We start from the raw sequence: 23,352 nt of genomic DNA on the forward strand, positions 1-23,352 counted from the left end.
GATGGTCAGGGCCCAGGAGGCCACTACACTCCTAGTAGAGTGGGCTCGTAGCCCCACGGGGGGGCGGCACGTCCTGAGCGTGATATGCCATCATGATGGCGTCAATGACCCAGTGGGCGATCCTCTGTTTGGAGACAGCGCTTCCTTTCTGCTGTCCACCAAAACAGACAAAGAGCTGCTCGGAACTTCTAAAGCTCTGCGTGCGATCCAAATAGATGCGTAAAGCACGCACCAGACACAGCAACACCAAGGCTAGGTCTGCCTCCTCCTGGGACAGTGCTTGCAGGTTCACCACCTGATCCCTAAAAGGGATCATGGTAACCTTGGTCACAAAGCCCGGTCGGGGTCTCAGGATCATGTAAGAGTAACCCGGACTGAACTCCAGGCATAATTCGCTGACAGAGAATGCCTGCAGGTCCCCAACCCTCTTGATGGAAGTGAGCGCAGTCAGGAGGGCAGTCTTCAAAGAGAGTGCCTTAAGCTCAACTGACTCCAGGGGCTCAAAGGGAGCTCCCCGTAGACCCCGAAGGACTACAGAGAGGTCCCACGAGGGGATGAGGCGCGGTCTGGAGGGATTCAATCTCCTAGCGCCTCTCAGGAACCTGATGATCAAGTCGTGCTTCCCCAAATACTTACCATCCACTGCATCGTGATGTGCCAAAATGGTGGCTACATACACCTTCAAGGTGGAGGGGGACAGCCCCCCCTCCAGCCTCTCCTGCAGGAATGAAAGCACCAATCTGACTGCGCATCTCTGGGGGTCTTCGCATCGGGAAGAACACCACTTAGCGAGCAGTCGCCACTTCAAGGCATACAGGCGCCTCGTAGAGGGAGCCCTAGCCTGAGTGATCATGCCTACCACTGCGGGTATTCTGCGTCCCATCCAAGGGCCAGACGTGGAGATTCCAGAGGTCTGGTAGCGGGTGCCAGATGGTGCCCCATCCCTGAGAAAGAAGGTCCTTCCTCAGGGGAATTTGCCTCGGGGGGTGCTGTCACGAGGAGCTTGAGGTCCGAGAACCACGTCTGGGTGGGCCAGTAGGGTGCTACTAGGATGACCTGCTCCTCGTCCTCCCTGACCTTGCACAGGGTCTGTGCAAATAGGCTCACTGGGGCAAATGCATATTTGCATAATCCCGGGGGCCAGCTGTGTGCCAGGGCGTCTATACCAAGGGGTGCCTTGGTCAGGGCGTACCAAAGCAGGCAGTGGGAGGATTCCCGGGAAGCAAATAGGTCTACCTGTGCTTGACCTAATTGACTCCAAATCAACTGGACCACCTGGGGGTGGAGTCTCCTCTCTCCCCTGAGTGTAACCTGTCGTGAGAGCGCATCCGCTGCGGTGTTGAGGTCGCCCCAGATGTGAGTGGCTCGTAGCGACTTGAGGCGTTGGTTACCCCAGAGGAGGAGATGGCGGGCGAGTTGTGACATGCAACGGGAGCGTAGACCGCCTTGATGGTTGATGTATGCTACCGTCACTGTGTTGCTACCGTCACACCGGACCAACACATGCTTGCCCTGGATCAACGGCCAGAACCTCCGCAGGGCGAGCAGTACTGCCTACAACTCGAGGCAGTTGATGTGCCAACGCAGCCGCGGGCCAGTCCAGGAGCCGGCGGCTGTGTGCCCGTTGCATACACCGCCCCAGCCCATCTTGGAAGCGTCCGTCATAACCACGACGCACCTGGAGACCTGCTCTAGGGGAACCCCTGCCCATAGAAATGCAAGGTCGGTCCAAGGGCTGAAGAGGTGGCGACAGATTGGAGTGATGACCACGCGATGTGTCCCGTGGTGCCATGCCCATCTCGGGACTCGAGTCTGAAGCCAGTGCTGAAGCAGTCTCATATGCATCAACCCGAGCGGTGTGGCCACCTCTGAGGATGCCATATGCCCCAGGAGCCTCTGAAAAAGTTTCAGTGGAACAACTGTCTTCTATCTGAACGCCTTCAGACAGTTCAGCACCGACTGCATGACTCATTCGTGAGGTGCGAAATCATTGAGACTGAGTCCAACTCCAAGCCGAGAAAAGAGATGCTCTGAACCGTGGAGGGCTTGCTCTTTTCTCAGTTGACCCGAAGCCCCAGTCGGCTGAGGTGCGTGAGCACCAGGTCTCTGTGCGCACACAATACATCCCGAGAGTGAGCTAGGATTAGCCAGTCATCGAGACAATTGAGGATGCAGATGCCCACTTCCCTTAGCGGGGCAAGGGCTGCCTCTGCAACCTTCGTGAAGACACGAGGGGACAAGGACAGGCCGAAGGGGAGGACCTTGTACTGGTACGCCCGGCCCTTGAAAGCAAACCGCAGGAAGGGTCAGTGTCAAGGTAAGACTGAGACATGGAAGTACGCGTCCTTCAGGTCTACTGCCGCGAACCAATCTCGATGCCGGACGCTCGCTTAAATGTGTTTTTGTGTCAGCATCTTGAACGGGAGTCTGTGCAAGGTCCGGTTCAGTTCTTGCAGGTCCAAGATTGGCCGAAACCCACCACCTTGCTTCGGTACAATGAAGTAGGGGCTGTAAAACCCCTTCTTCATCTCGGCCGGAGGGACAGGCTCTATCGCACCCTTCCGTAGAAGGGTAGTGATCTCTGCACGCAAGGTAGCGGCATTCTCGCTGTTCACCAAGGTGTAGCTGACGCCGCTGAACCTGGGCGGGCGCCTGCCGAACTGAATCACGTAGCCGAGTCGGACGGTCCGGGTCAGCCATCGCGACAGGTTGGAAAGCGTGAGCCACACGTCCAAACTCCGGGTGAGGGGGACCAAGGGGATAATCACGTCGGACATACCGGCGGGTGGGGCCTCGCAGTGGGGCAGAGCCTGAGGCGCCACGTTGAGGGGGTTCGAACCCCATGACCGTGCTGAGTGCAGAGACATCGAAGCACTTACCTGGCTCCTGATGCCCACCATAAGATTGGTCGAGGAGGGGGGAGGAGGTACATCATCCCCGCAGTCCGTTGGAACCAACCCGGTGTGGGCATGTTTGTACCACAGCTGGGCGCACAGGGGCGGGGGGTCCGCCGCGACCGCAACGTTGCCATGGTCATGTTCTCACAATGAAGACAAGACCCATCCACGAACGAAGTCTCCATGTGGGCAGCGCCCAGACACGTAAGACAGCGATCGTGGCCATCAGAAGTGGAGAGATAACGACCGCAACCAGGAATAACACACAAACGGAAGGCATCTTTAAAAAGACTTTCCGTGTGTGCCGCTCTTTTAGAATTGAAAATATGCTCTTTTTTAGAATATACTCTTTTTGTTGTTCTGCCGAAGCACCCAGGGGCGTTCTCTGCACTCCATGGGGGCAGAGGGGGAGAAGCCGCTGAAATGTGCCGTAAAATTCAGCAGTTTGAGGTGATCGGTAGGGAGAAATTGAATTCAGTGCACTGAATGCAACCGCTCGGCTCCGATGGGAAAATCTGAATGAGTGGTTACATACCAGCTCCTTTTATACCCGTATGTCCGGGGGAGTGGCATGCAAATTCCACTTGCCAATTCCCATTGCCATTTTTTCAAAAAGCAGAGGTGTTTGGGGCTCCCAAGAATGACCCCTAGTGTCACTACATCGACACAACGTCGAGTGAGTGACAGATAGGGAACTGATAATACTAGCCATGATTTTTGTGTCAGTTGATGAAAATGATTAATTATACTTACATTCTCTATAATTTAGTGGAGCCTACATCTGTATCCTGAACCACATTTTCCATTTGTGTAAAAGGAGCGTGTCACATTTAACAAAGTTAATGCACTAAAAAATACATAGACTTAGCGCATGCTTGCAGGAAAATATCAAAACTTCATGGCCATGCCCATTGACTTTGTGTTTATGACAAATGGCATAGTGCTGCGCTTAACACTAGCACTCTTAAAATAAAATAAAAAAAACTATTTTTAAAAAAACTGTAAAATTAATGTGGATAGCATATCACAGATAATGTGGTCTTGGGAAAAAAAAGAGAAATGTTTGAGTTCATATCAAACTCACTGAATGTTGGTTTGATCAAGACCAAATATTGGTCTGACAAGCAGAAGACTTAAGCAACAATCTCCATTTGATCTCCATTTAATCTCACTGCTGTTCCTGCTGAATAATAATAAAAAATAAATAAATGAACCAGCCCAAGGTAAAAAGTGTAGTAAACTGCAATTGTTACCTTAAAGAGCTGCCTGTATTTCTACCTGATTTAACGCTTAACAATTAGTTTTGTTTGTTTAATGTAATGTAGTCAGGTTGATTCAGTCATTTTAAATAATATTTTTGACTTATTTTAAAAATCAGTTAATTAAGATTTAGTGCGGAAAGTACTGAAACAGAAAAAAAGGATGATTTTTAAGTGCATACAATTAGACGAAAGAAGTATGACAAACATAACAAATCTCCTTTCACAAGGAATTTCAGAATCCTACAAAGATGCAGCCTCTGCAATGTGATGCTAATTTTGTAATTAGAACAGATGATGCAAGAGGCAGTCTCATCCCCTGGAAAGCCTTCCCATAGACCCCTGCACTGTGTGACTGATAACACCGTTCGATACATTTCATTTCACAGTCCAAGTCAAATGACAACTGCCTGCCATTGACCAAAAGCAATCTTTTTAAACGGGACTCTTTGCTCAGTATCAGATGGAAATGATTCCCCTCGCTCTGCCTGGGTGTCACAGCCCCCGAGGGGGGTGTTTATTGATTGGGCTTGAATATATTGTACTCTCAGTGGAAACAGCTGCTAGTAATGTCCACTCCCTCCCAGTTTCCCCAAAACAGCAGTAGTTTATTGAGAATGATACGGGACAAGTCTAAACTGAAACCAATTCAAATCTGAAATTGGGTGTGCTTTCAGTAATGTGTCCTGAAGACCCATGTCTGCGCATCTTGTACCATGTGGATAATTACGTTAACCAGATCAAGTTACAGCCTATATGAAACCAAGCTGTGGCGCTCACCAGAGACAGACGATTAGAGCGTACCCATGGCTTTATATTTCATGTTTGTTTTTGTTTCATGATTACCTGTGACATTTCAATAAATACAAAGACCAGAGAGATGGAACTCAGATTTCAATGAAAAAAAAAAAAAAAACATTCCTTTGAACAGCCACTCAATCAGGTGAAAATGAGAAAACAGATAGTTCTAAGTCATTGTAAAACAACTGTAAACGCACACCTTTAACCGAGTTGCTATGTCACTTGTCAACTGCGAAGAGCCTATAATTAGGTAAATGAACAAATGTACATTTACATTTATTCATTTGGCAGATGCTTTTATCCAAAGCGACTTAGAAAAGAGGAATAATACAACACAAGCGATTCACCTTAAGGAGATGGTAGTACGAAAAGTGCTGCATTACAAAGTTTCAATTGCATCAGAAAAATACTATCCAAGACAAAGATTAGAGTGCAACAAAAAAACAAATATATATATATATATATATATATATATAGTTATTTAGTTATTTAGTTATTTTATTTTATGGGTGTATGGTCAAGTGCTATTACTTGTTTATTCAGATCATTTTTCATAATACATTTAATATTTTTTGACCCTTGGTGTCTTTTATTATAGTGGTGTTGCCATCCTTTATGAAAGCAACATTCCAAAAAATGATTCCCAGAAAAAGTCATTTAAACAGGGATTAAATTAGATTTTAATTAGTCCAATTAATGCCAATGCAAATGTTTTTGCTCTGCAATTTACCAAACTGTATTTAAGTGTACTGTTTAAGTTCATATTCCTCATTCATTTTAATTAAATAATTTACATTTATTCTGAATTCATCATATGTTCACTATTTCAAAATGACTCAATTCAGTTTGATGACTATTTGTCATACAATTAAAATGCGTAAACTTTAAAAATAGACTAAAATATAAAATATAAGTGAATAAAGCCACTCTAGTGCATTATAGTGATTTTACCATGGGAAAAGTGTTTTAGATATTTCACGTTGTGAACACCCCTTGCCCGTGATAATATCACTGTAACACATGGCCTCTTGTGGCTTATTGCCCGGATATGCTTTATTAAATTATACTGAAAACCAATAACTATCATCTTACATTAAATTTAGATCAAATGCTCTTCAACAATGAACATCAAATTGTTTGTTATCGGCCAGGCTGGGTAACAGGTAGTGACGCTGGACTTAAAAACAACTCCACCATATGCCAAGAACTGCTGCTGGGCCTTTATCCTCCTGGTGGAAGACTAAATAAATAAATAAATAATAAAACAATGCTGTCTGTCTCCTCCGTAATCCCTACCACATGTTTGCTTTGATGGTTGTGGGGGGTTGCAGGGCTGCGTAATTATGCTACCTCATCAGACCAGAGATGTTTTGTTACCATTATTTTTTACTTTCATGTGTAATAGCCATTTTCTTTGCCTTCTGTTTCTTATTAAGCACTCTCACTTCAGACTGAGCATAGTAAATGCATTTTGCAAGGATGTAGTTTCTCTGTCAATGTCTAAAATTGCTTGTGGCTTCAGAAATTGCCCGCATCACATACACATGGGTCTGAGGGTGTTTTGTGATAGTATACAGGTCTGTTTCTTTTTTTTATTTTATTATCATTTTTGGGGGGATATTAAAAATTCAAGATGTTATTTTTTTATGATTAGCATTACAATTATAAGAAGGAAGAAAAGACTTTAAAGTTTTTCTCAATGACACAGAAAGACCGTGGGTGGCTACTTCAAAGTGAATACCTTCCTTTCTAACGGCCTTAATGAGTTACAGCGTTTAACAGCCTTGACTATGCCATCTGGGAATAAGAAAACAATCTATACTCTTCGTCTTTTTTATGAAGGACCTATGCTTTCATTTCCAATAACACTTCCTTTACACAGATGGAGATCTGCTCTTTGTAAAAGACGGAATGTATTTATGACTAGCCTATATTATGTATACAATTAAAATATAGCATGGTCCGTTGTCTGTATGAAAAGTCTCTTTTTTTTCTGTGTGGTTCTAATTCCCTGCTAAAGTCCCTGATTACAAAATTGTTTATAAATGGTTTAATCGATTAGTGTTTATGGCAATGACTAATGCAACTGCATGGTGAGACCTCATTATAACAATGGACATCGCAAAAAATAACAGTCTGCTATTATACAGCGAGGTGGAAAATAATATACATTTGTTATCCCGATTGAATAGCTACTTCAAAAGGCAGAACGTTTTGGCTCTCAAATCAAAGCGATGACTAAAACAACGTCTGTTTAGATAAGAGCATTGACAACATACTGCTCTGTCGCTTTGCGCTCACAAACAAAGATGGATAGGCCAGAAACAAGTCATTTAATTAGCGCTGGAACCCCCGTCTCTGAGTTCGGCAGCCAATTACACATTCCAACGGCATCTGCAGGTCCTATTTCATGGGAGGAAAGCAAATCTTCCCTGGCTCAGCTTCATACAGTACATCTTTCCTCATCCATTTAAGAGAAGGTAAATAGCAGAGATAGACAGCTTCATTAGACAGCATCTGAGAAGCAGGCAGGGTGGATTGTCGCTTAAATAGTGGGCTTTTACTGGAGGGCTAACCGGCGACCTCAGATCAATTACAGCTGACATTATTGTTTGTCGTGAGCTCTTCCAGGACAGAGGAGCAGAGGCAGAAGCTGTGCTGAAAATGTAATTTTCCTCCTCTTTTGCTTTCAATCCACAAACAATAAATCACTCAGTTGAAGAGATAATAAAGTGCCAAGTAGAAGCGTGTTTAATTTTTGTCAAGGGAAAGCTTCCTCCCTCACAGGATAATGCAGCCTGCTAGTCCTTTAAAGGCCAGCTTTTACCAGACAATGGCTGGTTCAGTCTGTCTCTTTTAAAAACCACTGTAAGAACTAGCAAAGTTCATGCATTTGACAATAATATCTCAGTCTCTAATGCATGCAAATTAAATTAGGATTAAATAAGTACAAAAAGATCAGCCTATGTATTCAAGTGGAATACAGGAATATACAGATTTAGAAAATGATATATTTACACAATTATACTGAATATCAGCACAGCTTTTATTTGGCTGCAGGTAACAGTGTGATTGTGATATTGCTTTTAAACAATAGCCAAATAAGAAATAAAATAATCAAATAACAATATGTCAAGCTGTTTTGTCTGTTTTTGCTTCACCAATGAAAATAGGTCCGAACACTTGGACTGCATTGGCAGAGCACACATCAACACATTCACTGACCATTTATCCCTTGAAATCAGAATAAATCAGTGATTCTACTTTTTTTTTTTTTTTTACTTTTTTCCCCCTTTGTAATGTACTGTAATCAGTCAATCAGCAATTCTGACATACAGTATGCTGCACTTGAAAAGCAATTGTCATGATAAGAACAAAACCAATGGCACCTTATTTAAAAGTAGTTGGTGAATTTCTATTAACAAGGCAGATTCATCAATATAGTTTTGCTGCCTTCACAGTTTCTGAAGGGGTTTTGTTTTGGGACTAATTTATAGAAAGCTACAAAAGAGGGAAAAAGACAGTTGATGAACAATGTGACTGCTTCATCCGACTTCTGGATTCTAAACATCCACAATTCATTGCCTTTCGGGCTGTCTGAAAAACCTTGGTGGACTCCTTTTAGCTTGTATCATGTTTTCTTACAGTTTTGAATAGGCCATTATGGCTGAAACATCACTTAAGGATGGCGGAACATGAAAGGAGGTGGGACAGCGAGAGAGAAAGAGAGAGATTAGGCCCCTGAGAGAAGTCTGCTACTATAAGCCCACAGTCGTTCGTACACACACACACACACACTCACACACACAGTTCTGCTCTGTGGAAGTCTGTCAACACAACAGACATTATTGACCGCTGGGTTGATAAAGGACGCCCATTTAAATGACAAAAGCAAAGTCATATCAGACTTCAATACATTTCTCCCCTTTCTTGTAAATGTTGATTTCCTGAAATCTAGGCAGACCTTTGCTATGTGAATCACAAAGGCATGCTGGCACTCAATCCGGCTCTCGAAAGTTCTGAAAGGTAGATACGTGCATGAATGCCTCTCTCAATTTGTTTCGACGTGGCGCTGTAAGTATCTTGCAATCACACACTGGTGCCGTGGCAGATTTTAATTGAGTCCGGTCCTGCGAGCGGTAATTGATTCAGACTCTGCACTCGACAAGAGACGCATTTACAAGGTGCTGCCTAGCCTCTCGTTCTTTTAATCTCCACCTCCTTTTTAATGTTGGGGAATGTGTTTTCCCTGCAAATCCACTGGTCATCTTTCTTATGGAAATGTACAATGCTTCTCCGAAGAGCAGTGACACTGAAGTGGGGTGATTTTTTTTGTTTTGTTTTTTTTGCATCTCTCTTTTCTCTCCTCTTCAAACACTGATGTTGACTCTCTCACAGCCCTTGGCCACTGATATTGTGCACAAAAACAACGCAAAGCTGCTTGGTGGATTATCCCTCAGTTCCTGTTACCTTGAGCTTGGCGTTAAAGGGGAAACATGGGACTGATCGAGGCAGTCGCTCGACTGGTTCCACTGCAGACGCTGAAGTTTTCTTTCAAGCACTCGAATGTCTTTGAATGCCCGAGACCAGAATTTTCCCAGTTATATTTGATCCTTTAGTTCAAAGTCACAAGTGGAAGAGAGTAGGTCTTTAGTTCAGGGACACACACCAGGCTGTGACCTTATTTGTGTGCATATGTCCTTTGAAAATGGGGGACCGTTTCCTTTCTACCTATTTAATCACTGTCTAAGAACGTAGCACAGTTGGCTTTGGATATAGATGATATTAAAGTCCATTCACATGTCCTCCTACATTCAGGATCTGTTTTTTTGTTTTGTTTTTCTCGTAAGAGAGCATTAAATGTCTTAAGTATTGCAATCCCATGTAGCTATCAAGGACTAATAAGGAAGTCATACAGTTGAAGCTAAATGCTCTCTGTTAAACAAGCAAAGAGTAATGGAGTTTCTGCCACAAATACTCATAATTAGCTTCTAGCCATTCTATGATGCACACTTAGTTTTAATTGGCTCATTTTCACTCATTTTAAGTAATGCCTTTCATGTCTGCCTTATTTTTCCACAGATATTTTGAATGCATTTACTATTAATGGCTAAATATTTCCATAGTTTTTCCTTTTCCCAACTTAATAAAAATTAGTTTAAATCTATGTTAGGTTATTATGGCTGTAATCAGTTTTTTACTATATATTTTATTAATAAGCATATGTATTATTAACAAATGGAAGTGAATATTTATGTTTTTAATGAGCATAATGGTTTGAAAACATACCAGAATAAAGCATTTAATTACAGTATTTTTTTAAATAATACATTATAATTTGAATGTAATACAGTATGTAATGTGAAGATTATTATTTAATGAATATTTACTTTGTAACCCAAGCTGCACGCACGATAGGTTACACATGAATAATTCATTGAGTTGCTCCTTTAAATCTCCCTCTCTTCTTTAGCAATGCACTTTCCTTTTTGTTACACACATCTTTCATTTGCACAGAACTTAATGCCAAAGATGATTAATTAATCAGCTACTCTCCTCTCTCATCTTCAGGCTTGGAACTGCCATTTATGATGATGCCCCACCCCCTGATCCCTGTCAGCCTGCCTCCCGCATCCGTCACCATGGCGATGAGTCAGATGAACCACCTCAGCACCATCGCCAATATGGCCGCCGCAGCACAGGGACAGAGTGCCCCATCCAGAATGGTGACATCAGTGATTAAGGTAACCCACGGCGCCGTTCTCTCATTGTGTCGTGCACATCTCTCATCAGCCATTGGGGAAACCTGGAAAGGGACAGGTGGTGTGCGATCCGTGCTTTCATACAGCATTGCATGGAGCAGACTGTCAGACAATAGCCTGGGGATGAAAGCAAGAAGCAGAAAAGGGGTGGGGTGGGGGGTGGGGGCATGGTGCATACAACAATCACGACGCACGCATATAGAAGCTTCTCTGTCCATGGCGGCATGGAAGCATTTGCCTATAAAGAGCTGTTGAGTGCAGAGTGTGTGTCATGTAATGGCCACTGTGGCTGTGTTTGTTTTTCCTGTTGGCTGTGCAGGAGCGTGTCCCTGACAGTCCCTCCCCTGCCCCCTCTCTGGAAGATGGCAGGAGGCCGGGGAGCCGACCCTCATCCCAGCGCAGCAGCAGCGTCTCCAGCTCTCCCGCGCACACCGAGAGCTCTTCCGACAGAATGCGTACGTTTATCTCATAAATCTCTCACCCACTTTCTTTGTCTCTCAGTTTCTTTGCCCAGTCTCTCTACACACCATCACACACACACTCTACTAAATGCTACTCTAAAAATGCCTCTTGTTTGCAAACGTGTGGTCCTGCCCAGTTTACGTTATTTTGGACAGATGTAAAAGAGTCCTGGATATTTATGTGATCATTTTAATCTTCAGCCATTAGTTCCTCTCTGGCTCCTCATGTGCAAAGACCATTTTAAGTGTTTTTCTTGCTTGTCACACATCATTAGCTGTGTCATAGAATAAAAACAATGTCTTTAATCACAGAAAGAGCCTCTATGTATGTCTCCCGGCATCATCTCTAAAATATGCTTCCATGCTTTATTACATTATATTACGAGCAGTGTCTTAAAGGAATAGTTCACCCAAAAATGAAAATTTGCTGATAATTAACTCACCCTCAGGCCATCCAAGATGTATCAAATGTACAAATGTTCGCTTCCGTACATCTCTGTGACGTGCGCTCATGAGAGGGATGAAGTAAGCTCATTGGTAAGGTCACGCATCACGTGGAGGAGGAGTCAGGAAGCATGTCATTGTTTACAAGAGAAACTTGTGCCGTTCACAAACCAAAACAGTCCAAAACAATTTCAAAACAATATAAAATAAATAAAAAATAATTTCCAAATAATAATAATTAAAAAAAACAATGCTTCCTGACTCCTCCACGTGACGCGTGACCTTACTAACGAGCTTACGTCATCCCTCTCATGAGCGCACGTCACAGAGATGTACGGAAGCGAACATTTGTAGTTAAAAAGTATATAAGTATTGTTTTGTTTCTAAAAATAAGCAATCATTTGCGTTCAGAAGAACTTTATTTGTCGTGTGGATTATTTTGATGTATCCTAAATATGCATTTTGGACCGTCAAAAAACGGAGGACATTCACTTGCATTGTTTAGTGGAGGAGGCCTGAAATGAAATCCTAAATGTCTTAAATTCTGTTTTGATGAAGAAAGAAACTTTTCAAAAACTTAATTTTTTGGAGAATTATTCCTTTAAAGAAATAGTTCACCCCAAAATGTAATTTATCTTATTTACTCACCCTTGTGTCATTCCAAATCTATATGAATTTCCTGCCTACGTGAAACATGAAAGGACATGTTAGGCAGGGTATTTGGGACTGTCTGCCTCAGTCACCATTCACTTTCGTTGTATGGAATGAAAGTGCATTTAGTTTCGTTGTATGGAATGAGAGTGCATTTAGTTTGTTCCATTTATCTGAAGTATTTTTGAGATAATTGTATTTGAGGGATATCAACGAGTTTAGTTTTAGGAAATGGTGCTATAAAGGGGATTGCGTTTTTTATTTTTATTTTATTTATTTATTTTTCTGTTAAGGAGCATTTTTTTCTAATCAACAGATGCAGTTTTCTATGTATTTTGCTCACAAGTTCTGCCGCCTCATAATAGATATTGTAGAGAACTGCACTGAGGATTTATCACTCGAGGTGTTTTACGTTGTCGATTGAGAGCGTGAGGAGATGGGAAAAATGTGTTGAACTTTCTTTCTGTTTTCTCAAAGCTGTGCATCAGAACGGACTGTCGAGGAACCAGGCATTACTGGGCCTGTCTCCCAGCATCTTACCCGGACCTAAGGAGGGTGACTTGGCAACTCACGACATTGGCCATGAGGCCAAGAGAATGCACCTGGAGAAAGGTCAGATTTCAGTCACTTGTTACAAATCTTAAACCAACAAATCTTTTTATAATTTTATAATAACTTGAAAACCCACCCTATCCCATTGTTTTATGTGGAGATAATTTAATGTAATTGTTGTCTGAAGTAGTCTTGTAATTGGGTTCCCTGATATTTGGGTTTTAAATGAAGTATCTTTTTTTTATTATTACTCTGTTGAAATCTCAATTTATTCCACAATACAAAAATGTACCAAAAAGTGCCATGGTTTTTGGATATGCATTCTTTGAAGTACCTTGGATTACCTAATAAAACATGGTATATTAATATGGTAATGATTTGTTACCATGGGACAGTATATCCTCGTGCGACCCTGTATACACGTGTGGACAAGGGCGTAGATATGGCTTGATCATTGGGGGGGGGTGTTGCAACATAAAGCATTTACATGTTTCCATTGATCATAGTATAAATATTGGGGGGGGGTTGTACTTGCTTCTTTTGATTATTGGGGAATCTACACCTCTGTGCGTGGACATTGTATTTTGGCTTCGCTATACGCAACGCATAATTTAGTTTCATTTAAACCGACTGATCTCAGTTTAGGAGACTCTGGGCTGTCAGTAAAGGGTTACATTTTTGAGGTACGGTGTCATGTGACAAAACAACGTGCTGTTAATCACAGCAGAGTTTGTCTTTAGGAGAAACGCCAACAAAATCTGATAAGAAACCTAATTATGTTTTAGAGTAAAAGAATAAAAGATTAGGGTCTCTAGTTTCATCCGATATGCCATTTTTAAAATCTGAGTGATTTATCGTGAAACGTCACTGCTAAATACAGTGTACTCAGTGTACAATAGTACAAGGTTTTCATTAGAAATTCTATATTTACTGTGCAATTTCACATTGAGAAAAACAATTCCTTTAGAGGCTTAACTAATTAGACACATCCAGACTGAGCCGATATGTCTCTATGGGGAAAAATTTTCTGTGGAACAACATATATTGTGATAATATTATAATAAACATGCCAAGATAGCAGGGGTGTCAATCGAGACAAAGTACACAATCAGTCACAAGAAACATGAAATGAGAACGCATCAACAACACACATACCAGTTCAACAACTCCATCCCCCTAAGACCCACACAAAACACCTCTCCAACCTACAGGCTGGTTACAGTACACTTAGTGCTCCATTCACTCCCATTCAAACACATCCGCATGCTGCAGACCGGAAACCCTAGCTCATGAAAAGAAATTTCTTACTACACTGTGTACCAAAATTCAAGCTTGGTGAACTCTGTACAGTAAATTTGAATGAGAAGAGGATGCGTGACCAATAGGAGATCGGCGTTATTGGCTTTTGTGCTTAATTTAAAGGATACAAATTTTAAAGATGTGAAATTTATTGTTGCTGGAAAGTTAGTTGACAGTTTAAAAAATAATATTATTTTTTATTTGTGATTTATTATTTACTTGCACCAGAAGCCCTCCCGCATGAAATCATATCCTGGTTCATAACGTTGTCCGAAAAAAAGTTGTGTGCTCAAAGCCTAGTGTGACCGCCCCTTTTGAATTAAAACTACGGTGCATTCTGGATTGTCCTAAAACAAGGGCAGACAGACAGCACACTGGAGGTTAAGTCATTCACTAAATAGGGAGCAACGGAGCAAGGGAGCATCCTATAGCTTTCTAAAAGTTGTTTCAGGCTACAGACTATGTTTGAATCACTCAACATGGTTGGCAGTGATTGGACAATGCTGGCCATTACTTGTATAAGAATTAATTATGCTAATTTATGATTGGTAAAATGCTTCAGCACTGGCTATCACTTGTTTGTTTGACAGTGAAATAAGAGAACATTTAGATTTTGTTGCCAAAGTAGAAAACAAAAAAACATTAAAAGACAAATCAAGTCAAATATTTTTTATTTGTATAGTTTTTTATTTGTGCTTTTCCCAATACACATTTTTCCAAAGCAGCTTTACAGAAAATCAGCTTTAATGAAAAACATAAATAATCGGCTGAAAAACATAAATAATCAACACTCCAAGAAACATAATAAACAATTTGATTAAAAAAATCAAAACATAGTATTATTTAAAATTTCACAACTTAGTCTTGTTGTCCTCATATATGGCCATACATTTTTAGGAAAACTATTCTGCTCTAAAAATATATTATTATTATTATTATTATTATTATTATTGCATGTTTATTAGGTGCTACTAGTTACAAATCAAAAAGGAAAATGGAAAATGCACACAGCAGGAGGATATAAAAGTGTATATATACCATGGTACTGAATCAGTATATACCATAAAGAAGTATATACCACGTTAATAAAGTATAAAGTATATATCACTGAACCATGGCACCTCTGCTTTACCTTTTTTGTAAATGATGCAAAAAGGATAAAACAACTCTTGTTACAATACCTTTCAATCAAATATTATGTAATCCTTTATTTTAGACTGTTAACCTTCATAAAACCTGAACAATTAAAATTATTACTCCCTTCAATGTTTGAATGTGAGTAATAGTAATAGAATAAAAACTGGTGAAATGTCCATTAATAACTCTAAGCATGCAAAAGTGTCATTCCCAAATGCCCTGTTACTGCATTGCATTCAACAAATCTATCAAAATGCATCCATCTCCTGAGTATAAACTTGCAGACAGTGCATTAAATTAGAACATTTAAATATTTCTATACTTTTCAGAAGTTGCTTTGGTCTGGCTAAAGAAATGAAAAGGCCTTTTACCTGCTTTGGATTAAACACAAAATGAAGAAAATAATAGATTTGAGAATTCTCTCCAGGCGGAAGGCAGGGCTGGGGAAGTGTTGGAGAGGGTGATAATGACATTAAAACCACGGTGGAAATCACTGGGCTGCACATTCCCTGCTGGATCCGCCTGGAAAGGAGGCGCTGTGTAGGTCTCTCCCATAGATAGAGCAAGCCTGTGAATCAAAGTAATTAGCATGATTATATGAATTTACAGGTCAGACCTTAGGTGTGATGGGCGGGAGGGGGTTGGAGAGGAGGAGTTTTGTGTGGGTCTTAGGGGGATGGAGTTTGTGAATTGGTGTGTGTGTGTGGTTGATGTGTTCTCATCTCATGTTTCTTGTGACTGATTGTGTACTTTGTCTCGACTGACACCCCTGCCATCTTGGCATGTTTATTATAATATTATCACAATATATGTCGTTCCACAGAACATTTTTCACCATAGAGACATATCGGCTCAGTCTGGATGCGTCTAATCCCCCAGCACGCCACGGTTCCTCTAGCCTCTTTAGATATCAATTGAGTTAGATTGGTCCTGATTCTCTCCGACTGAGTGAAAATCCACATTGTCTATTTGCACCGCCGCTGCATTGCCGTTCAGATGCTTGGTATGCTTAATATGTCACTCGTCTTGATTAGAATCCAAAGCTCTCTAACGTGTGCAGCAAAGGTCTCGGGCTGTGGAAAACATTTTTATAAAATAATCCATTAATGCAGAGGGGTGCGACTAAATTAGTTACCAATTTGCTGAGCATGAATTAATGAACAGAGCTTCTCCCGGCTCCCAGAGTTGTAATTTTCATAATAACCTCAGACCTTTATTTGGCAGGTTGTTTAGTTTTTTCGTTTGAAGGTTTTCATTAGTCTAATGAGGACTGTGCAAGGGCGAGCAGTCAGCACAATTTACATGAGGAAGCTATCATAATAAATGAGGCAATTTGAATAACATGCGCAGGTTTATGCTGCGAGATGAGAAAGATTGTAATGCCGGATCTAGAGGTAACCAATACATTAGAACAGCTAATAACCAAAGTAATCCCAATAAAAGCCTTAAGTGAAGGGAATAAAATTAATGATAGATATATTGAACTGTAATGATATGATACATGATGCATTAGATTAATAAAATAAATGTGCCCCATTGTTAAAGAGGAGGGGTTCGTCTGGCCTGGCCTGTTTTTGTTTATGGCAGCCTTTTTAATTAGGGCTGTTCATTGGATCAGTTTGTTTAGACAAATGAGATTACATTCCAATGGTTTAATGATATTTCTCCACTCGTTTGATCTTTATGGTCCTGGCAGAGCATTAAATTAATGCCACGTGGTGCACTTTCACTACAGAGCGAAATATTATGATTCAGGTGTTGACGTCACTTGTATCCAACCAGATGAGTTTGGGACATTCTTTGTGTCTGAAGCTTTTATAAAATCTTTTCCTCTTTGTGGTTTTGTGGAAACAAAGCTCTCACTCTTAGTTAACAAATGTTTCTGAAAAGGTTGTATACGATAATACACCATTATCATATAGCAGCCTCTCTGTCTTTTTTGCTAGGTTATCCGTGCCAACAGATTTGCTGGCAACTCACTCTGAAGTGAAGCAAAAAAGTAAAACTAGCTTGCATTTATTATAAAGTTTAGACTTGTTTCACGAAGGGAATCTGTCAGAATTGTTTTTGACAAGCCTCGCTCTCGTGAAACAGCAGGTAGTTGACAAACAAGGAAATTTGAAAGGCTCTAAAGCCTTTGGCAGTAAACTCATTTTGGACATCAAACATTTAACATGGTTTCTCTCCTTGGGGGAGCTGCTCGTGAACACATCCACATATGGGCGGTAGCTTTAGCTAAGCACTATATAATAACAACACTAGAAGAGTAATTTATGGGATAATAACTGCAAACAGTTTCTGTTGCCCAAGGCAATGGTAGAAGTTTATTTTACCAAATGAAAACAGCTCGCACATAAATTATTCCTACATTATTGATCATTACAGATAAGTCAGATCTGATGACACTGATGAGTGCCAACCTAATGTTGGTGCCCCATGGCATGTGTTTAGTAATGCAAAATCTGATTTGTGTAAAGGAACTTCAAATAATAAAAATGTACAGTGCTGTACAAAAGGCTTTGGCACATAAGATGTTTCACAAAAGCATTTGTCTTAAGATGGTTATTTATATCTTCAGATTAGTGTGTTAATAGGAAATATACATTTTAGACCTCCAAACATTCCTATTATAAATAAAATATGATTCAATAGAAGAACAAGGAGCCTTGCAACAGATGGCATGACCACCACAGAGCCCCTCTACTAAACATAGAGTCAGTCTGGGATTACATGAAGAGACAGAAGCAATTGAGAGCCTAAACAGATAGAAGAACTTTGGTGAATTCTCCAAGAAGCTTGAAACATCCTATCTGCCAATAACCAAGAAAAACTGTGTCCAGGTGTACCTAGGAGAATTGGTGCTGTTTTAAAGGCAAAGATGGTCACACCAAATATTGATTTAGCTTTTTTTATGTTTACTGGACTTTGTATGTTGTTGCAAAAATTTTGCACAGTATTGTACATTCTTTTTTCAATACTTGATTGGACAACATTCTTTAATAAATGTAAAACACTTTACATAAAGATTATATTCGATAACATTAGTAAATGCATTACTTGTCATGAACTAACAATAAACAATTATTTGTTACAGCATTTATTAATCTTGGTTTATATTAATTTTAAATATACTATTTTTCATCATTATGTTAGTTTATTATGCATTAATTAATGTTAACCTATACAACTTTCATTGTTAAAAGTGTGTTAGTATAAGTTGAATTAAACATTAACCAAGATTAATAAGTGCTGTAAAAGTACTGTTCACTGTTAGTTCATGTTAAGTAACTAATGTTAATGAATACAACCTAATGTGTTGTAACCTTAAACATTACAAATAATGCTTCAACTAGTTATATAACAACTGCAAAAAAAAAAAAAATCTGAAAAAATCTGAAAAAGTATGAAATCTATGGGACTATGGTACGCATCAATTCTTATTGAAGATTATAACTACAAATGATTCTGGTTTCCAAATGGCTAGTGTATATATGATTATTACCCTTTTCCCCTTTTGTAGTTTCCATGGTATTCAAATACATAAATGACCACATCCTCATCACAAGCTTATTGTGTGACATTGAAGGAACACCGTACCATCACAGAGTCTCTCTATTGACAGTACATCATGACTTTGGTTATGCAAGTAATTGATGCATACACCCCCTCCTCTGAATTCAGCATTAAATGTGTGTAGAATAATCGGATCTGATTTGGCCAAACAGACAAGCATAGAGATGCAGTAGTATGAATAATGAAGCATGGCAGCTGCAGTATCACTCCAATAATTTGCCAGCTGGTCAGTGAATGGCAAAGCATGTGTTAGCCATTATATAGTTTCATCATAAAATACCACATCCTTAAAAACATCAAAAGACACAGAATAAAAGTTCTCTTTTAAAAACTCAAATCAAAGAGAAAAATGTACATCTTGAAAAAAAAAAAAAAAAATGTACATCACACAAGGATGTGTGATGTACAAAAACCAGGCGTTCCTACTTTTGGGGTTAGTCCTAAGAGTTTCTGACAGCATGTAACATTGTTGTATTGCAGTTTGCAGATGAACTAACATTGTAAGATCTTAAATTTGTCAAATATCCTGGCATTAAATTTAATCGACAGAAAAAGAGTGGGGAAATCTACTGTGATTTATTTTTCCATCTGGCAGAATTAGATATTTTTCTTGCAGTGAAAGAATGGAAACTCATTAAATTGCTTTGCTGATGTAATTGTCTTCACAAACCCAAAGGACAGAGGCTTTATTTCATTTAGAGAGTAATGCTTCAGAAATAATTGGGCTAATTTCACTAAGCATAGTGCAAATCCTGTGATCCTTTCCAGCTAAATAAAAGTCATGATGTTTGTTTCATACAGTATCATATAACGCGATCATAGACATGATTATTGAGAAGGGAGATGTTTTCAATTTTACGATTCAGTAAATAAATTACATAAACAGAAAAGTAATACTTATTTGAAAAGTTACACCAATATAGAGCACAACAGTCGGGTTCAGAAGTAAAAATCCCATTCATTTTCTCTATAGGCAAATTCATTTTTAATAATAACTTATAAACATTTAAACTCAGACCTGTGTCACTGCAATGGCATAATGCGTATTAATGGTGTGGATGTGCTTTTTTCATGTGGTCGGCCCGGGTTCGATTCCCCCTTTTGTTCCACTAGTGTTGGGTTCGAGTCCACCTTAGCTGAGTCCGAGTCAAGTCCGAGTCCGAGTCGATTCCAAGTCCAAAAGGGGCCGAGTCGGACTCAAGGCCGAGTCCATAACAGGCCGAATCCGAGTTGAGTCTGAGTCCGAGTCCGAATGAATCTGTTCAAGAATCTGAATTAAAAATGTAACCGTAAACTCAACATCAATATTTTAAGCTTATTTTAACCTTCACAACTAAGAAAAAAATGTTTCAATATAAATGCAAAAAAAATACAAAAATAAATGATTTGTATCCTGCTGAACAAATTTCAAAGCAGTTTCAGAATGAAAGCATTTGTTTTAGGTGTATGAAGACAAAACTGTCCTTCAACACACTTCTTTTTGCGTTCTGTTGACATTTCAATTATTTTTTGCTTTTCCCCTCCACTCAAACATACACCAGAGAAAGTGAAAGCTGCATTAGTCATTACAACCATTATTAACAAAGTTATTATTATTTCAATTTTAATTTAGTTTTATTTGTACTTCATTTTCAATTTGTCCATTCAATTTAGTTTCGTTTTATCTAAAATTATGGGTGAAATACATTTAATGTAATTAATTAAATAAATTTAATGTGGTTAATACATTTAATAAATGGTAATATTAAAACATTTAATAATGCCCATAAAATTAAATACAACAACATAATATAAAAACAGAAAAGATCAGATACCATTAAAAAAATATTTATATACTACAGTACTACACTTCACACTTTTCAGTCCTCCTGCTGTGTCCAGATGTAGCCTATTTTCCTAAAGTCAAGATCAAATTTTTGACAAAATCACCTTGGCGGACGTTTCTTTTCACATATATATATATATATATTTAGTATGGATAATAGGTGAATAGAGACTTCTCCCCTCACTTGTGCTTTTTATTTTATTTTCTGACTTTTTTACCATTGAAATGCAAGTGCCAGCTTTACAGGTAACACAGAGAGGTTGTGCTACAAATATGTGACGGACTGAGTTGTACAACTGTATTTCATCCGTCATATTAGTTCAAATGTCCCTGATACATTGTAAATTTGATTTTGTCTCAATATAGTCAACATTTTCAGTTAGACTTTGCGTAGTCTGATCAAATGTGTTCTATTTAATCATTTGCAGAGTTCGGGAACATACTTTTTAAGGTGTACTTACGTTATTGATATTTCTAGATGAGAGTGGCAGAGCACATCTGGTGAATGGCGATCTCTTTCCCGCGCACACATATAGCACAGGCATGCGGGCGAGAGAGTTAAAAAAGTACTTTGAAAGAGTGCGTGCTGCTGCTCTCAGCCAGAATAATCACACATTAAGACATATACGTGTGAAAACTGATGCACAGTATCAAATACACAGAATGTATGATAGTACTAACTGTAGAGACTACATCATTATGAAGACAAAGCCAAATCCTGGACATTTATAGCCAATTTTGAAATCCCAGCCGGACGCTTTTTTCAGGTCTGAAAAAGAGGACATGTCCATGAAAAAGAGGATGTATGGTCACCCTATGTTACGTTATTTGTTTGCTTGTTTGTTTGTCATTGCATCTCAAATGCCATGGACTCGGCTGGAGTCCGAGTCAAGTTCAAGTAAAAATGCACTGGAGTCCGTGACAAGTCCAAGTCCATTAAAACTGGATCCGTGACTTGGACTCGAGTCCGAACTCGAGTACCCCAACTCTATTTTTTCCCATCCTGCTTCTGTTTCCACTTTTAATATATATATATATATATATATACATATATATATATATATATATATATATATATATATATATATACAAAAAATAAAATATAAAATGAAAAAATATATATATATATATATATATATATATATATATATATATATATATATTTATTTTTTATTTTTATTTTTTATTTTTTTTATTATAAGTAGTATTATAGGTTTATTGGCTCACAGTGATTTGGTTATGGTGACGGTCGGGGAAAAAGGTTTGATCTGGGTAAAATTATCCATAGATTTACTATAGTAATATTGTGTTAATATAGTAACCATGTTTAATTTTGTGGTTTACTATGATTTTACTGCAAAATACCATGGCGATACTATGGTCACTGTATAAAACCATGGTTCATTTTTGTAAGGGAAGTTTAGGGTTAGGGGTAGGGGTTGGTGTAGGGTGTTTGTGGGACTCTAAATAAACACAATAAACACATTGTTTAATGCCCCTATACTGTATGTTAGTATTGCTATTTGCCGGGGTGCATCTATTGGGCCTCTGCCTATATTTATATATTTTTATTATACACTTTTAACATAATTTTTTATTTGATTTCATCATTCATAATGCTTCATGGGCAGTGTTGGGTGTAATGCGTTACAAAGTAACGTGTTACTGTAATCTGATTACATTTTGCTGTAATGCGTTACTTTAAAATGAAGGAATCTGATTACAGTTACAGACATGAATAAAATTATGTTACTTGGATTACACATTTATTGCTAAGACAATAATATGAATTAAGTAGAATGTATTTTAAAATGTTTTATGTTCCTATGTTAGTAATTTTATGTGTTACTGTGTCAGCTAATGAGCATGCACTTTAACAAACCACCATGGCATAGAGGACATGTATCGAGATGAGTGAACTGCGTTACTATGGATGCAGAAAAATGTAGTTGTTTATTCAAAATGAAAACGTAAGTAAAGCGTTTCAAGATTTCATGCGCTCACAACCAACCTCAGTGAGCTCTGTGTCGGCATGCTCCCAGCCCTGGCTGGAATTGAGAGGCACGCAAGGCTGAGCCGGCAACAAATCCTCCTCAAATCTCCGCACTCTGTCCCATCCTCGCATGCCTCCCTCGTGTATCCCTCTGCAGCTGCTGCGGGAGGAGAAGGGATCGGCTTCTGGCGTATATGGAAAACAGCGCTCGTTTTCGTCTGACAAAGGGATATATCGCTCACAAGGTGGAAACATTTGCAGAACGCCGTCTTGAAAAAGACATCGCTAAGCAAACGGCTCTTTTATGTTCTTTATGTACTGTACACAATTAAACACAGACACAATGCTATAGCATTCTAACTCCTAAGCAACCAAATTGGCCCAGTTGCTAGGGAGGGTAGAGTCACATGGGGTAACCTCCTCGTGGTCACTATAATGTGTGGTTCTCGCTCTCGGTGGGGCGTGTGGTGAGTTGTGCGTGGATGCCGCAGAGAATAGCATGGGCCTCCACACGCGCTATGTCTCCGCGGTAATGCGCTCAACAAGCCATGTGATAAGATGCATGGATTGACGGTCTTAGACGTGAAAGCAACTGAGATTCGTCCTCCGCCACCTGTATTGAAGCAAGTCACTATGCCACCACGAGGACTTAGAGCACATTGGGAATTGGGCATTCCAAATTGGGGAGAAAAGGGGAG

General features: G+C 39.7%; 1 protein-coding gene across 6 annotated transcripts in view; it reads left to right on the forward strand.

The window, feature by feature from the left end:
- Positions 1–23,352, forward strand: part of LOC127446807 (dachshund homolog 1-like) — a 152,631-nt gene that overhangs the window by 97,031 nt on the left and 32,248 nt on the right. For all 6 annotated transcript variants that reach the window (XM_051708046.1, XM_051708045.1, XM_051708044.1 and 3 more), the window contains 3 exons: positions 10,529–10,701; positions 11,039–11,174; positions 12,753–12,887. In XM_051708046.1, the coding sequence (XP_051564006.1) occupies positions 10,529–10,701; positions 11,039–11,174; positions 12,753–12,887 (444 nt within the window). The remainder of the gene's footprint in view (positions 1–10,528; positions 10,702–11,038; positions 11,175–12,752; positions 12,888–23,352) is intronic.

This window comes from Myxocyprinus asiaticus, chromosome 10 (genome assembly GCF_019703515.2).
Source record: "Myxocyprinus asiaticus isolate MX2 ecotype Aquarium Trade chromosome 10, UBuf_Myxa_2, whole genome shotgun sequence".
NCBI classification, from domain to species: Eukaryota; Metazoa; Chordata; class Actinopteri; order Cypriniformes; family Catostomidae; genus Myxocyprinus; species Myxocyprinus asiaticus.